Source organism: Podarcis pityusensis (assembly GCF_964106645.2).
Source record: "Podarcis pityusensis genome assembly, chromosome: 15".
Lineage (NCBI taxonomy): Eukaryota > Metazoa > Chordata > Lepidosauria > Squamata > Lacertidae > Podarcis > Podarcis pityusensis.
Genome location: NC_138040.1, coordinates 31,586,085 through 31,600,756, shown reverse-complemented (window position 1 = coordinate 31,600,756; position 14,672 = coordinate 31,586,085). Strand labels below are relative to the sequence as shown.

Sequence of the window (14,672 nt, the reverse complement as noted above, 5' to 3'; positions counted from 1 at the left end):
CCCATTTTCCATTGAGCAAGCTTGAATGGTGCCATCATCGCTGAATGATTCCACTGAAATTGAATTGGCCTCTTCTCAGGTCTTAGCCGCACGCCTGCCCATCAAAAAATACTTACCAAAATGCAAGATTAATGACTGCCAGATATTTAATTTGCTAATACCTGAAAGAGCCGCTTAATGGGGTTTGGGAGAGTCATAAAAAAGGGGGGGAGTGGGGGGAAGCAGACACAATTATTGCTGTTAAGAACAAACTAGTATGCAGGCCCAGCCATTCATTAAGCAAGTCCAGGGAGAGCTTCTGGCTCTTTGATTTCTTTGCAAACAATCCAGAAAGAACCAACTGGGTTTTTTATATATATTGGCACTGCAACACAGGGATTTTGCATAGTGTTTGGCTTATTTGTCTTTCACTATCCCTACAGTTAGAGGCATGGTTGAGGACTGCTTGTTCTCTCTTGCTGTCTCAGAAGCTCAGAACAATCACTCTTTCTTCCCCCGATGGTTTGATCCCTGTTCGCTCAGCCAACAATCATTCTTTAACTTCTATGCTTTTTTTCCTAATGAGCTGCTCCTGTTTACCTCCACAATCCTTTTCTTGCATTTGTGATGTTTATTTTAACATCTGCTTTGTCGACTCGGCAGCAAAGCCAACAGCATTACGGGCTCAGCAAGGGATTCGAGTATAGATTTCATTTTAAATGTATAGCCTTCCTGATCCCTGCAGGCTCAGAACGGGGAGCAATGTTCATAAAACCAAGACATATTTTAGTATAAGATAAAAGCAACACGTTAATATGAAGCTAATGCGTATTTCTGCTGTATTCTCCATACATTTGGTCAAATCCAAAAGAAGACCTCCAGATGTGGTTGGTGCTACAACTAGGGAAGAGCGGGCTGCCCACCCCAGGGCAGATATTGGGATCCCATGCAAAAAGCAGTAAATGGCACTGCCTCCAGGTCTGAGAGTCACATTTTAAGAAAGAGATTGACTTGGCTGATGAGGGGGTCTGGAAAAGCCAAGTCTGTGGAAGAATGGTTGAAAGAGCCGGGTATGTTTGGTTTGGAGAAGAGAAGTTTAAGAGGAGGCATGGTCAATGTCTTCAAACATCTGAAGAGTAACAGCAATGCTTGGTGGCTGGTGCAAATATCAATCTTATCTATCTTTCTGGCAAACTGATCATTTCTCCAGATGGCAAGATTAGCACCAATTGGGTGGAAATTCTAGGAAAGCAGATGACAGCTAAGATAAGAATAAATCTCCAAATGGCAAGAGCTGCTCGATGGTGGAGATGGAAGTAGGGATGTCAGAGAATTCAGACAGAAACAGGAGCAGAAACTGCCAATGTCTGCTTATTTGCCCCATGTCCAGAACAGAACTCAATCTAGCAATTATAATCAGTGTTCACTGTTGTTGTTGCTCTTAGTCTGCAAATGATATGGAATAGTCTCTCTCTCTCTCTCTCTCTCTCTCTCTCCCACACTCCCCCTTTTGCATTGTGGTTCCTTTGCATTGAAGTGAATGGAGTGGGATAATGCAATGAAAATATAATTACTGGTATATAATTTCACCACAGTGGACAGTGAGATGAATAACACAACTTTTGGTGGAAGACAAACTGCAGCACAATGGAAACAGTGCTGCATGTGGCAAATACAGTACATGACAGAATGGAAAGTTCCTTCACAAGTGTATTCTGCAACATGCCATTGACACAATAATAGTGTGTGAGCGGTGGATTTATATTGGACCATGCACACATCATTCTGCTTTATTAGTTGTTCTGTGATTTCCCAATGTTGCTGTTTTATTTTCTTCTGGAAGGGCACTCTTGTGCTATAGCACAACAAAAGTGGCACAAATAAACCAACAACCTAGAACATTTGCAGTATGAAAAGTTTCAGGATTTCAGCAGGGAGACACAGGACATGAACTGACTGCAAACAAAGAGTACATTTGCTCCAAAACTGCTGCAGGTGCAAATGGTGCTGAAAATGGGATCCTGAATAACTGTCTCAATACCACCATGAGCACAAATAATCATGAATGCACAATGAAAAGGACACCTGGAGAGGCCCTGAAATGCAGTGCTGCAACAGCATACTGAAGTTTACATGGGATAGCTCTACAATGTACTTCCTTCACATTACTTCCCACATTTATGGCATGGTTTAATGGTGGGTTGAAGTCACAAGGACAGCTTAAGCATGTGTACAAAATAAGTTGGATTTAGTCAACCAATAATATGGTGCATCCATATCATGTTCACCCTGGAGGCATGTGCAGCAAGACCTCAGAGCTGTTCTACACATTGCACTTAGGAGCACAGCATGTGTAAAATAGCTGACACCTGATGGTCTGTCTTAACACTGAGTCAGACCACTGGCCTATCTATCAGCAGCAGATCTTCAGGGTTTTAGGCACGGTATTTCCAAGCACTACCTGGAGATGTCAGGAACTGAACCTGGGCCTCTCTGCATGCAACACATGTGCTCTACCATTGGGTTACATTCCCTTCTCTTAATTACAGATAGAGCCATCAACCTAATCTAATGAAAGTTCCCTTCACTATAGACTTGCCAAATGATTTTACCTAGCCGAAGTTGACTCCTCCCAAGCTGTCTCCATCCCAGCGTCATGATTGGAGGGATAAAATGTTTATCATAACCAGGGAATCAAGGCCAGATGGGTCTTTGAGGACGTCACAAGAAGAGGCAGCTTTGGATAAACTTACATTACCTCTCCATGTGGTTTTCCTAGGCAGAGAAGAAGGGCTTCCAGACTTCCAGCATGATATGGTCAGAGAGTCAATTGAATAAAAAGAAAGTGACTTACTTCTCTGCGAGCGAGCACAGCAGAAGGCCACAATGGTGGCCATCAACACCAAAAACGCCACACCAGCTCCAACTGCCACGCCTATGATGACTGCCATTGGCACTGACTCTGGAAAAAACAAGAGAGCAAATGAAGTGGAGATGGGCTCCGGATATCACCAACTTTTGTCCTTTCTCATTGTCCCCCATTCACTACCAGAACCCTGGTTGTCTATCATCAGATCCTCCTACAGTCAAACATTAAGGCCACATCTGCACAATACATTTAAAGCAGCACAATACCACTTGAAACAGTCACGACTGCCCCCAAAGAATTACGGAAATTGTAGTTTCTTAGGGTGCTGAGAGATATTAGGAAACCCACTATTTCACCGCACAGTTATAGTTCCCAAAATTTATTGGGAAGAGGGATTGAGAAACCACTCTATGAACCGCAGCTCTGTGAGGAGGTTTCCTAACAGCTCTCAGCACCCTTAAGGAACAACAGTTCCCAAGATTATTAGGTGATGAAAGTGGTATGAAATTACTTCAAACGTATGGTGCAGATGGGGCCTCAGATTAGTGCCGAACCAATAAAATGCAAGGGTAGCTTGGTGAATGACACATGGTATACTCAAATGAGTTGGTTGGGGACTTGTTTGTTCAGAGGGAAGACAAATGGAGATGTGTGGCTCATGTCACTGACCCCTGGATCTCTCACATTTGGCAAAACAAATGCAAACATTGCTGGTAGAGGCCAGGGTAGGGTGAGTGTGGGTGATTTATTCAGTTTAGTGCAGGTGAACTATTTGAAATATTAAGACTTTTGCAGAGGAGACAGGGAGATAATAATAATAATAAAAAATCCAGGCAGCACGCAGTCTGGGCATGTGTAAATTTGCTGCACAGGTATGTAATTTTGATACTAAGCAAAGGATGTGGCACACTGGAAACCTCAGCTTTTGTTTCAAAATCATAAGGAAAGAAAGTTTACAGTTCTTACAAAAATCTGTGGCAATATTGTGTGCATGAGCCCAGGAGGTGGCTAGGGTCAAGACACAGCTCTAAACTCTGAGAACATCTTGACCTCCCTCCATTCATTTTCTGGATGGACCATGTGTTGGCTTCCTATGGGCTTGGTGTTTGGTGACTAAAACAACATCATTTATACTCATTTATCATGTCTGGTCACAAATCTGACCTACCAAACTGAAATATGTTATGGTGGAGATGTGTAGTTTTCCTTTATGAATGGCTGGATGCTTCAGACTCTCCATACAGATTCAGTCGCCATGTAGAGAGTTTATAAGCAGATACCATCAGCACTGGCTGAGAGATGCAAGAACAGCATCCAGTAGGAGCAGCAGTTTTTCAGTGCTTGCCCAAATCCTGTGGAATGCCTTTCCCAAGGAGAAGGCTCATTTGACTCGGGCATTTGCCTCCTCTCAGAGACAAGTAGGAACATTTTTTTCTGGTATCAGGCCTTTGAAAACTAGATCCCTGCTTATCGATTGACATTGTGGATTGATCCTGCTGTTGACTGTTAATTAGGTTTCATTGGTTTTGTTGCTCTTAATAGATTGTGCTTAGTTTTTTTTAAAAATACTGTATGTTGTGTAATCCCCTTTGTAAGTTAGATAATTGAAAAGCAGTGTAAACAGATAGGAAACAAATTGTCATCGGAATCTATCTTGAAGGAGAGGTGGGTTTGCTTTTTTTAGCACTTTCTCTGGAAGCTGGAGTAGTGCGGCAGAATTATCTAGCCCTGAAGCTTTTCCCACTCCAATCAGCAATCAGCCAGTGCACAGTTTCGATGTTATGGCTTGGTTGTTCATTAGCATGTAAGTCAAAACACAATCACCATCCCAAATCAAACTGTTCATTGTGTGGTCCAGTGTGCTTATGGTGACTAGAACATTGGATGAAAACTGACGAGACCTGGGTTCAAATCCCTATTCAGTCCCAAAGCTCACTGGCTGGCCTTGGCCAAGTAGCTGACGAAAGCTTTGGTTTGGGATCCAAATATTTGAAGGTCTGTTTCCTTCCATATGGTCAAGGGTGGTGGATGTGCTTTTTATTTCTAGCAAGCAGTTCTCCAGCATTGTGCAGCCTCCCTGACTGCCCATGCCTCCTGATCTCAAACACTTCATGGGTAGAGCTACTGCATGATGAGTTTTGACTGGGGCATGGGCACCTGGGGAGGCTGCAGTGTGCAGATCACGGGTGAGATGATTTGTAGAATGGAAGGAAGGACATTCCCAAATAACAGTTGGCTACCTCAAAAGCAAGGCAAGTACATAAGAAATCCTGCACCCCACTCATAAGAATTTCACTGAAATTTTATCATGCCTTAGGTAAAATTTTGAATGCAATTTCTTATCTCATTAATTGATGGATAATAACTGGGATGGGGGGAAATGCAGGAAGTATTTTTTTGACACAGCACGTATCCCACCACTTTTAGAAGCACAATTGGTTGGATGCAAGGCAGGGCCTTTTCCACTGTGGCACCCAGGTTGTAGAATTCCCTTCCTAGATATGTCTGATTGCTTGGCACTTAGTTTTAAGCTTCAGGTGGAGTGGATAAGAGCTTAGTGTGGCTTGAAATTCTGTCTCCCATTTTTATGCTGAATTGTTTCACATTGCTTGTGGTTTTAATGTATGACAGATTTTAGCCATTTTTATTACAATTTGGCAGAACTGGACACTAAACCCACCCTGATGCATCCAACAGAACTTGGTTCAGGCTAGAACAGCAGGAGGGATGTGGATTAACATGAAGGGATGTTGTGTTCAAGATGTAGTGGATGAAGGGAATCAGGTAGAATGCTACCTGTATATAGTGTATACTATATACACTGTGCGAGGTGCTGCAAAGAATGCAGAAGCGACCTGAACTTCATGCTAACCTACTTTGCCGCCAATGTGTTGTTGGCTTAAGCTTCTTCAATCCACTACTTCTCAGTTTGCAAAACCGACCTGCTTTTTATGCTTTAGGGAAAACATTTTATCAATGAGGTTTATTTATTTTAATCACCATTGCAAGGATGAAGGAGTTTAAGCCCCAGCTATTCTCTTATTGAAATGACATTTTCCACTACAGCACAGTTTTGCTTGACTTTTACAGCAAACGGTGCTCTTTATTCCAATTAGTTTCTGCCTTGAACACTTTGGTGTTGTACCACACAGCCACAGAATGTGCTAACTGCCAAAAGAGGATCTTCGTTGGTTTTGGCAGATCCCACTTAAATTAGAGGGGGAAGAAATGGAATATTTAAGAAAGGGAGTCTGTGAAATTGCTGTTCTGTTCTGTGTGCATGTGTTTCTTGTTTCCTTTCACAATACCTGTTTTCTGTTGTGTACTTAGCTGTTGTTTTTTCACAAGACTGTCTGGTTCTGATTGACTTGGCAGTTTTCTCCACTGGGGTTTTGTGTTTACAACAAACGGTCCCCCTGGCAGGAGCAATCTAGGCTCAAAGACCCAGTGTGGCACACCCACACATACACTGTTGCGTACAGGCTGGGAGCCTCAGTGGTGCCTCTCTAAAGGCTTTCCGGCTAGCTTTTATAAGCCAGGATGGGCAGGGATCAAGGAGAAAAGTGGTTGGTTTCACTCGTCCAAGCAGCCTGTCCACATCTTTGGGGGTAACAGATTGGAACTGATCCCATGCAACCTGACTAAACAGGGCTCTAGAACTCCCCCGCCCCGGCCCTGCTCCCACAGTGAAGTCTACCTCTTCCCGAATCTGAGCGACTTTATATGCAAAAAAACTTTGCAAAATCATTGCAGGAGATCATGTGGCCCGTACTGGGCCCTGATGGAGCAGGTGGTTCTGCTAAATTGCAAACCACCTGAAAGAGTCTCATGCTACTGTTTTCCGCAGATGCAATAGAGGTGAAGAAGGTCTTCTTTGCCATCACTTTCGCCACTTGGTAGGCTCGACATTGAGCTCTAACCCGTGTCTGGTCAGATTCAGAATGAGTTATCCACCACCGGCGCTCTAGCCATCTCAGTGATTGTTTCATTGCCCTCAGATCCTTGAAGCCCATTTTCCATCTTGGGCCTGGGAGCGGGCCCATACTCCAAACAACAACTACCAGACTTTTAGATGACATCTGAAGGCAGCCCTGTTTAGGGAAGCTTTTAATGTTTGAGGCATTACTGTATTTTAATATTGTGTTGGAAGCCACCCAGAGTGGCTGGGAAAACCCAGCCAGATGGGCGGGGTATAAATAATAATAATAATAATAATAATAATAATAATAATAATAAACACCTGCTAGTGGCACCCCCTACCCCCCATAGCTACAGCACTGCCTCTGGTGGCAAACAGTAGCTGGGAGGGGCACATTTTAAGTGGAAAACTGCTGTAGGTATGGAGTAAAGGTTTAAACCCCTTTCTCCACATGCTGCAGTACTGATCCCAATCAGTACCCTGTAATTGTTGCTTTTACCTCAGGGGAAAAGTTGCCTGAACTAAACACGTTTTTTAAATAATAAAGAGGATGATGCCCTGAAATTGAATGACCGTGTGATGAATCAGTAGGTAGAGGGGAAAATTGTTTCTGCAGTCAGCCCAAATGTATAGAATTGCTTTCTGTTTGGAAGACTCACAATCCATTATTATGTGGATTGCATATACTGAAAAGGCTGCTGTTGTATATACCAGGGAGGAAGAGAAAAACAACCTCATAGATGCTATGTACCAGATCTGGGGGACTTCTGGGCCTCCAGATGTTGCTAGATTCCAACGGCCATAATTCCTGACCTTTGGCTGCACCTGCCAGGATTTAGTTGAAGTCCAGTAACGTCCAGAAGGCTACGGGTTCACCAACCCTGACATATAAAAAGGATAAAGGTAAAGGGACCCCTGACCATTAGGTCTAGTCGTGACCGACTCTAGGGTTGCGGCGCTCATCTCGCTTTATTGGCCAAGGGAACCAGTGTACAGCTTCCGGGTCATGTGGCCAGCATGACTAAGCCGCTTCTGGCGAACCAGAGCAGCGCACGGAAACACAGTTTACCTTCCCGCCAGAGCGGTACCTATTTATCTACTTGCACTGGTGTGCTTTCGAACTGCTAGGTGGGCAGGAGCTGGGACCGGACAACGGGAGCTCACCCCGTTGCGGGGATTCGAACCGCCGACCTTCTGATCGGCAAGCCCTAGTCTTTGTGGTTTAACCCACAGCGCCACCCTGACATATACCTATCACAAAAAGGGTAAGAATTCTGTCTGCTAACTGTTGTGAGGGGTAGGTCTCAAAACTGTTCACATAGAGGTAGGGGGGCAAATATTGTTAAGGAGGACACAGTGGCAAGACCACCAACATTTGCAAGTGGCATGTAAGCTGGATGTCTTTGTTGAAATAAAGGATGTAAAAGTATAGCACAAGATGATGGCTGGTTTGTAAAACTCTATCTTTCATTTGAGTTGATAATGGAAAGGGACTGGCAGCTACAGGCAAAGGATAGATCCTCTTAGATCTTGGGCAAGGATGGGTGCATCTGTCAGTTTTGGTTTCTCTCAATTTCTTATTTTTCCAATCTTAAGTTCAGTTCTCTACATCAGTTTGCATTTTCTTTTAGAACACATCCGCATGAAAATTCACCAGCATTTTAAGGAGAATCTATGCCAGTCTATACATATTACATGCTGTTTTGCCTAATATACACTTTTTTTTGCAAAAAAAGCTCCCTAATATAACACATCTTTGCATGTTCTTTTCATGTCTATATGCATTTATATGGGCACTTTAGTATATGCAATTTTTGTACGTATTTCTTGGCTGGAAAACTGCATTGGCAAACCCAGAGAAGTGAGAATTTCTGTAGAGGTCTATGTTTCGTTTGGTGAATTGTTTCAGAAATTGCAAATTAGGGAGGTTTGCCATTAAATGAATCAACATTCTCTCCCATTCCTAACCTTAGGTTAATTTCTCCTATTGTTTCGGTTAACAGAGGAAGAGGCCCAACAGTATATAAGGGCTTGCCCTCTCTTGCCCAGCTCCCCGTTCCCAGTTATTGGATTTGTAGTTCAAATCCATGCATGGGTTTATCATTACTGCTCATGGGGATAGAGAGAATTATCCCAGCTGGACATTTTAGAGCCCAGCTGGAGTCCAAGGGAGACTGGTGGGGGGGAGCACTCCCCAACCATTCCTTCACCCTCAGTGCAAACTGAGCCAATTTATTGTGGAATCATTAAGACAGAGTGAATATATGAAGTCCTACAATATCATTGCACACTGTCTTTTTCTCTGAGGGCTTCTTTCCAATCGGATTTTATTATTATTATTATTGAAAAAAACCCTACTGCTGGTGTCTCTGGGTGTGCTCTTGCTATTTATCCCCTATTGGCAAGGAAGGTATTGCAATGAAAGATTTCATTATCTGGGTCCAAGCTGTATGCTATATGGAGCTTGAAGTTCTGCAATGCCACAGGCCTAATTTTTGAATTTGACAACACTAAATTGAGTTTGAAACCTGCTTTCCCTTGCAATCGAAGCCGACTCCCCTCCTTCCCAATGTAAGAATGTGTGATTAGTTATTGCAGCGGCATGACAGCAGCCATTCCTATTAAAATGCCCCATGCTGTGTTAAGTCTCAACAGGGAGCAGGAGCACAAATAGTACAGCATTTGGCCCTCGCTTGTCCCTGCCTGCCCACACTGCAGCTGGGGGTGCATGTGAGATGGCGCCTGTACAATCTACATCACACAATTCATGTTTCTGGCAGCAGGCATGGAACTTACCTGCTGTGTCAATTTCCTGTCCCCCGTGCTAAAGCTCTGAACTGACAGTGGTGTGCAGATTTGCTTACATGGAGCCACTACCCAGCCCTTAAGATTATAGAGTGCATGATTTCTTCCTGTGTGTGTGTGCGTGTGTGTGTGTGTGTGTGTGTGTGTGTGTTGGCTCCTTGGGCTGGATCCAGATGGGCTAGTCACACTAGGAGTAGACCCGTTGAAATTAAAGGGTCTTCAGTGAGTCCTGGGTCTACTCTAACCTGGATCTGAATCCTCTGTTTGCATATAAGTAAAGGTAAAGGGACCCCTGACCATTAGGCCCAGTCGTGGCTGACTCTGGGTTGTGGTGCTCATCTCGCTTTATTGGCCGAGGGAGCCGGCATACAGCTTCTGGGTCATGTGGCCAGCATAACTAAGCTGCTTCTGGAGAACCAGAGCAGAGCACAGAAATGCCGTTTACCTTCCCACCGGAGCAGTACCTATTTATCTACTTGCACTTTGATGTGCTTTTGAACTGCTAGGTGGGCAGCAGCAGAGACCGAGCAATGGGAGCTCACCCCGTCGCAGGGATTCGAACCGCCGACCTTCTGATCGGCAAGTCCTAGGCTCTGTGGTTTAACCCACAGGGCTGCCAAATAGATGACAACAGTAACAAAAGGTCCTTGCCTTATAGAGCCAAACCATTGGTTTATCTATTCCAGTTCCATTTATTGTGACTGTGGTGGAGGCTGGTACATTCAGGCAAACAGGGGATTGCCCCACTAACCTCAGCCTGCCCTCAGCCAGCTCCCACCCACCTGGCTTCTTACAATCAGTCCCGGGCAGAAATGCCTACCCATTTGTTCATCCTTAGTCTCAGAGTTGCCCTCGCAGAACCCAGTGGGGAGAGGGGGACAAAATGAGAGTTGGTTGGCTCTGCCTCTGCCTACTGTTTGCCTCTCTTCTTCCTGGCCTACCAGTCCCAGTGGGCGGACTGGCAGTAGATTTCTGGTCTCAGGCAGAAATTTCCCACATCTTTATTAATTGAGATCCTTTAAGCGGAAATGCCAGGGATTGCATCTCTAGCCATTTACTGTCAAGCAAACACCCCACCAAAATTGCATCTAGATCAATACTGCTTAATAATAATGGCAGCAACAACAACAACAAGCCAGAGATTTGCTTAAAGAACCTGAGCAATTAAGATTTTGCCTTTCACACATTTATAGCAGTGGCCCTCATCTTTTATTTTGGGAACAGATAGATAGACAAGAGTGCACAACAATGGGTGTTCCCAGGTGGACATGGGGCAGTTCATGGGTCTCAGAAGATTACTGCAATGAAGTTGTTCATCAACAATACACAGATATCAGTGGGCTGGTCTATATTGGGGAGGGATAAAGTAGGGTGCAAATGGCACTGGAGGGGGCCTGAAAGAAGGCTGCACCCACCTGGATGCAAATATTTAATTCAAGGCAAAGCTGAGGGTGAAAGTTCACCATGTTGAAAAGGTATTGGGTTGCATCCAATGGTAGTTCTACTCAGAGTAGACCAACAGTACAGGGATAGCTAGCTAAGGTTCATTTATCTCAGTGGATCTACTCTAAGTAGGACTTGGTTGGATACAACCCTTTGACAAACCCTTTGCAATTCCTTGTCCATTCTAAAGAAGCAAGGAAGGCCTACTGACCAGGGATGAGTTGGCATGGGCAACGTGCTGCTAGCTCCGAAACATCAGAGGAACACACAGAGAGATCCAGAGGCAAGTGAGAAGATGCTGATGGTGACAGGGTTGAGTCCTAGGTTGACAAATGTGAATGGAAATAAGAGCCATAAAGAAAGATGGTGCATGATAGAGACAATGGTTTGTGACCAATGCTAGGCCTACTCATAGTAGGCCCACTGAAGTTAATAGACAAAACAAACTTAGGTTCATTCATTTCAGTGGGTCTACTCTGAGCAGAACTTAGCTGGATGCAACCCAAATGTCCAGAGTGTGCTGTGTACAGTGCGGTAGGGTCAGCCAGATGGAGATAATTGCCGCATATACTGAAATTCAGGGAAATGAGAAGCTTAAGTTAGCCAAATAAACCATGCAATGGAACTGACTAAAGAACATGGCCACCTTCATTTCCCTTGGGTGTCCAATCAAGGCCTTGTGGGAGGCACTTAGAGACTGGATGGATTTGGAATGGAGTCAGCAATAAACTGCTTCTAAGATTGATGGGCTCCCAAAACCTTTCCCTGGACCACAACAATTAGTGTCTTTTTCTAAGATGACCATTGCTAATTTATTCATTGTGGGATAAGGATAGGCTATACCAGGAATTTGACTTTGCTACTGGTTGCTGAACATAGGACTGAAATCCAGTTCTAGAGTGCAACCGGCAATTTTAGGGCACCAGCATGAAAGGGTTTAGGGGTCATGGGCAAATATATGTCAGATTGCTACACAGCTGGATTAGCAAAAACATGGGCATTTTCCAGCTTTAGATCTATGGATACTTTCTCTTCCTAATGTGTTGCCATTTCCCCCTCTATCAAAGCAGCAAGAGTGTTAATTTTATCACGATCCCGTTTAGAAAAATAGGAAGACCTGAGCTCGGAAGGCACCAAAAAGCCATTTCAATGGAATTTGAAAACCAAGATGGTGTTTCACTCAAATCATTCTCCCTTCCTAATGAGTCGTTTTACCTCCCACAAGCCTCCTTTTCAGGGGAGGGATAACCTAGATGGATACAGCTTCATTATTTGGTTGGGGTGGTGGTGGTTATAGAACATAGCTCCGGGGCCAGTCATATAGTCACCTTCACTCATGATTCCATACCTGCTTCCATACCAGCTCCTGATTTCATTTCCGTACCTGTTTGAAAATAAAGCAAGTGTCTACAGCCTTGCCAAATCCCAACTGTGCAGTTATTTCTATTTAAAACTTTTGCCAGTTTCTTCTTTTTAAATCATACGATGTATATGGGAGTTCCTCACCCACCAATTCCAAGGGCAGCTGCTCAGGGGTGTTTAAAGTTCTCCATTGCAATGTAGCCACTGGAGGCCGGGCAAGTTTCTAGCCAAGAGAGTTTCATATATGTCCTTTGGTGGAAATCACTGTGGGGACTTGGCAGCGTAGTCTGGCACCTAGGATTGCCCCGCTTCAGAGCCCCATGTTGAAAACAAACAAAGGACTCCCTGCACATGGAATGTTAGCATATCAGGGGGAAGTGTTTTTAACCCAGCCTTCTCCCTGACTCACTTGCCTTCTGCCTTCAGTCATGCTTTTTAAACACAGGGGCATATCTAAACATGCATTGCCCCTCTTGCATTCTCAAAAGGTACAGTCCTGGTTGGTCTGTACCATATGCTTTTATCTGGATGATTGGATTGACTATTAGAGAGGCAGTTGATAAGGTCTCTTGTCTACTCTCTTATCGGTTCTGTCATTAAAAATCAATGTTGATATTGTGTTAATTGTCAGTGATGCGGCACTCGCAGGTTTTCATCCCAGGATTAATTTCCCCCCTTTTCCAGCAGAGCTCCTCTGCAATGGAGAGCCCTACTCTGCTGGCGGGCACTTGGCAGTCACCCTTTTCTTTATGAGGCACCCGGAACAATGACCCTGAGTCAAACGGTCTTTAATTGTGCTTTTCTGCATTGTGATCGGCCGAGAACCCCGTGTAGAGCTGCTTGGCGGGAGCCACTCCCTCCACAACACAGAAACATCTGCTAACCCAGACACATTTCTGTGCTTAGGCAGGAGGCAGGAAAACAAACCAGGGAGTTGATCTGCCCTGGATAGAACCCAAGGCTAATTTTAAGAAGTTCATTTAGTTCCAATTTAATTTGGATGGCAGCCTTGCCTATAAATCAGAGCTTGATGAGAGCAATCTACCAGTCTGCCCTAGCATTTAATGCAGAAGGATGTAACTGGAGGGCCTCCAGATGAAGGTCCAGCTTTCCCTCTGGGACTCTCCCGGCCTCTACGCCCTCTTGAGGAGGGGAACATAACCAGGGTTTTAGTCAAAGGGACCGTGCTTTGGGGAAATGTTGGTTACTCTCACACTAAATAGGCTTCATTTGCCCCTAGGGACATCAACCAAAGTCTGACTGGCTATACAGGGTCGTGATGTTATCACATCCAGTACATGATCCCTGATTGCTTGGGATCACTTGAGAGGGGGATGAAATGCAGGGAGGGAATGGCCACGAAAGCAGCAGCAAAGTGGGAGAAAGTGACTGCAAATAGTAGTGAACATTCATGAAAAAGACAGGATAAGGTATGTCCCAAACAACTATTTTCAAGCCAAAAAGCAAAGCTGAAATACGTTCAGCCCTAAATCATAACCCCAAAGCCCTGAAGCCCTTCTATGTGAAACAATTTCTGCCCCTGTTAAGAGGGAGGTCCTCTCTTTTTCAGTGGTTAAACTTACTGTTGGGCGACTCAGCTTAACGCTTTAATAAGCAGCTAAGCAGGGTACTCATTAAAGCAGCTATGCTAAGAGTGACATCCCATCGCTATGACATGCTCATGACAGCACAAAACAATGGGATGCAATGGCAGCAACTTGGAACTTCGTAGTCATTTTACTCTTCATTTGGCTTCTGCTGAACTAGTTCCTCCCACTCTGCTCCATTTTTCTGGCATGACAGCATTAAACCTTGCAGCCATCCCTTCCCAGACACTGGTTACAGATCTGAGCTTGGACTGTAACTGTGTAATGTGCCAAAGGACAGAGGAATTAACATGGTTTGGGTTTACTTTTTTCTTTTCATTTTTTGCAACAGGAGACATTAGGCTGGATGAAATACTTTAAAGGCTTGTTTACTTCCAACCAAAATAACCTTTCAAGGCTGAAGGGGGAATGGTTCTTTCCTTTCCCCCAGTGTTACTGCTGAATTTGGGAGAAAGTATTAAAAAAAAGGAGTAATAGATGATAGCAGCTGAGAGGTGAAGATAGTCAACTTGTTCACAAATTGCACAAAGTGCAGTGGTTGCTGCACGCCATGCATTTCCTTCCTTCACCTGCTCCCTCATTCAGATATCGCATTCCTGATCCTCCAGATGATTGTGGTTGAGAATGAGAGACTGTAATGAGTGCTCCTTCCTCTCTTTTCTCCAAAACACTTCCTCGTTTCCTCAAA

The 14,672-nt window shown here is 44.3% G+C and overlaps 1 protein-coding gene across 2 annotated transcripts in view; it reads right to left on the bottom strand.

Annotated features, from left to right (window-relative positions):
- KIRREL3 (kirre like nephrin family adhesion molecule 3) overlaps nt 1-14,672 on the bottom strand; it is a 737,348-nt gene that overhangs the window by 35,177 nt on the left and 687,499 nt on the right. The window contains exons 14-15 of one of the 2 annotated variants that reach the window (XM_080983902.1): nt 12,364-12,399; nt 2,834-2,941 (exon numbers count right to left, since the gene is read on the bottom strand). In XM_080983902.1, coding sequence (XP_080840028.1) covers nt 2,834-2,941; nt 12,364-12,399 — 144 coding nt within the window. The remainder of the gene's footprint in view (nt 1-2,833; nt 2,942-12,363; nt 12,400-14,672) is intronic. The other variant, XM_080983903.1, reaches the window with a different exon arrangement.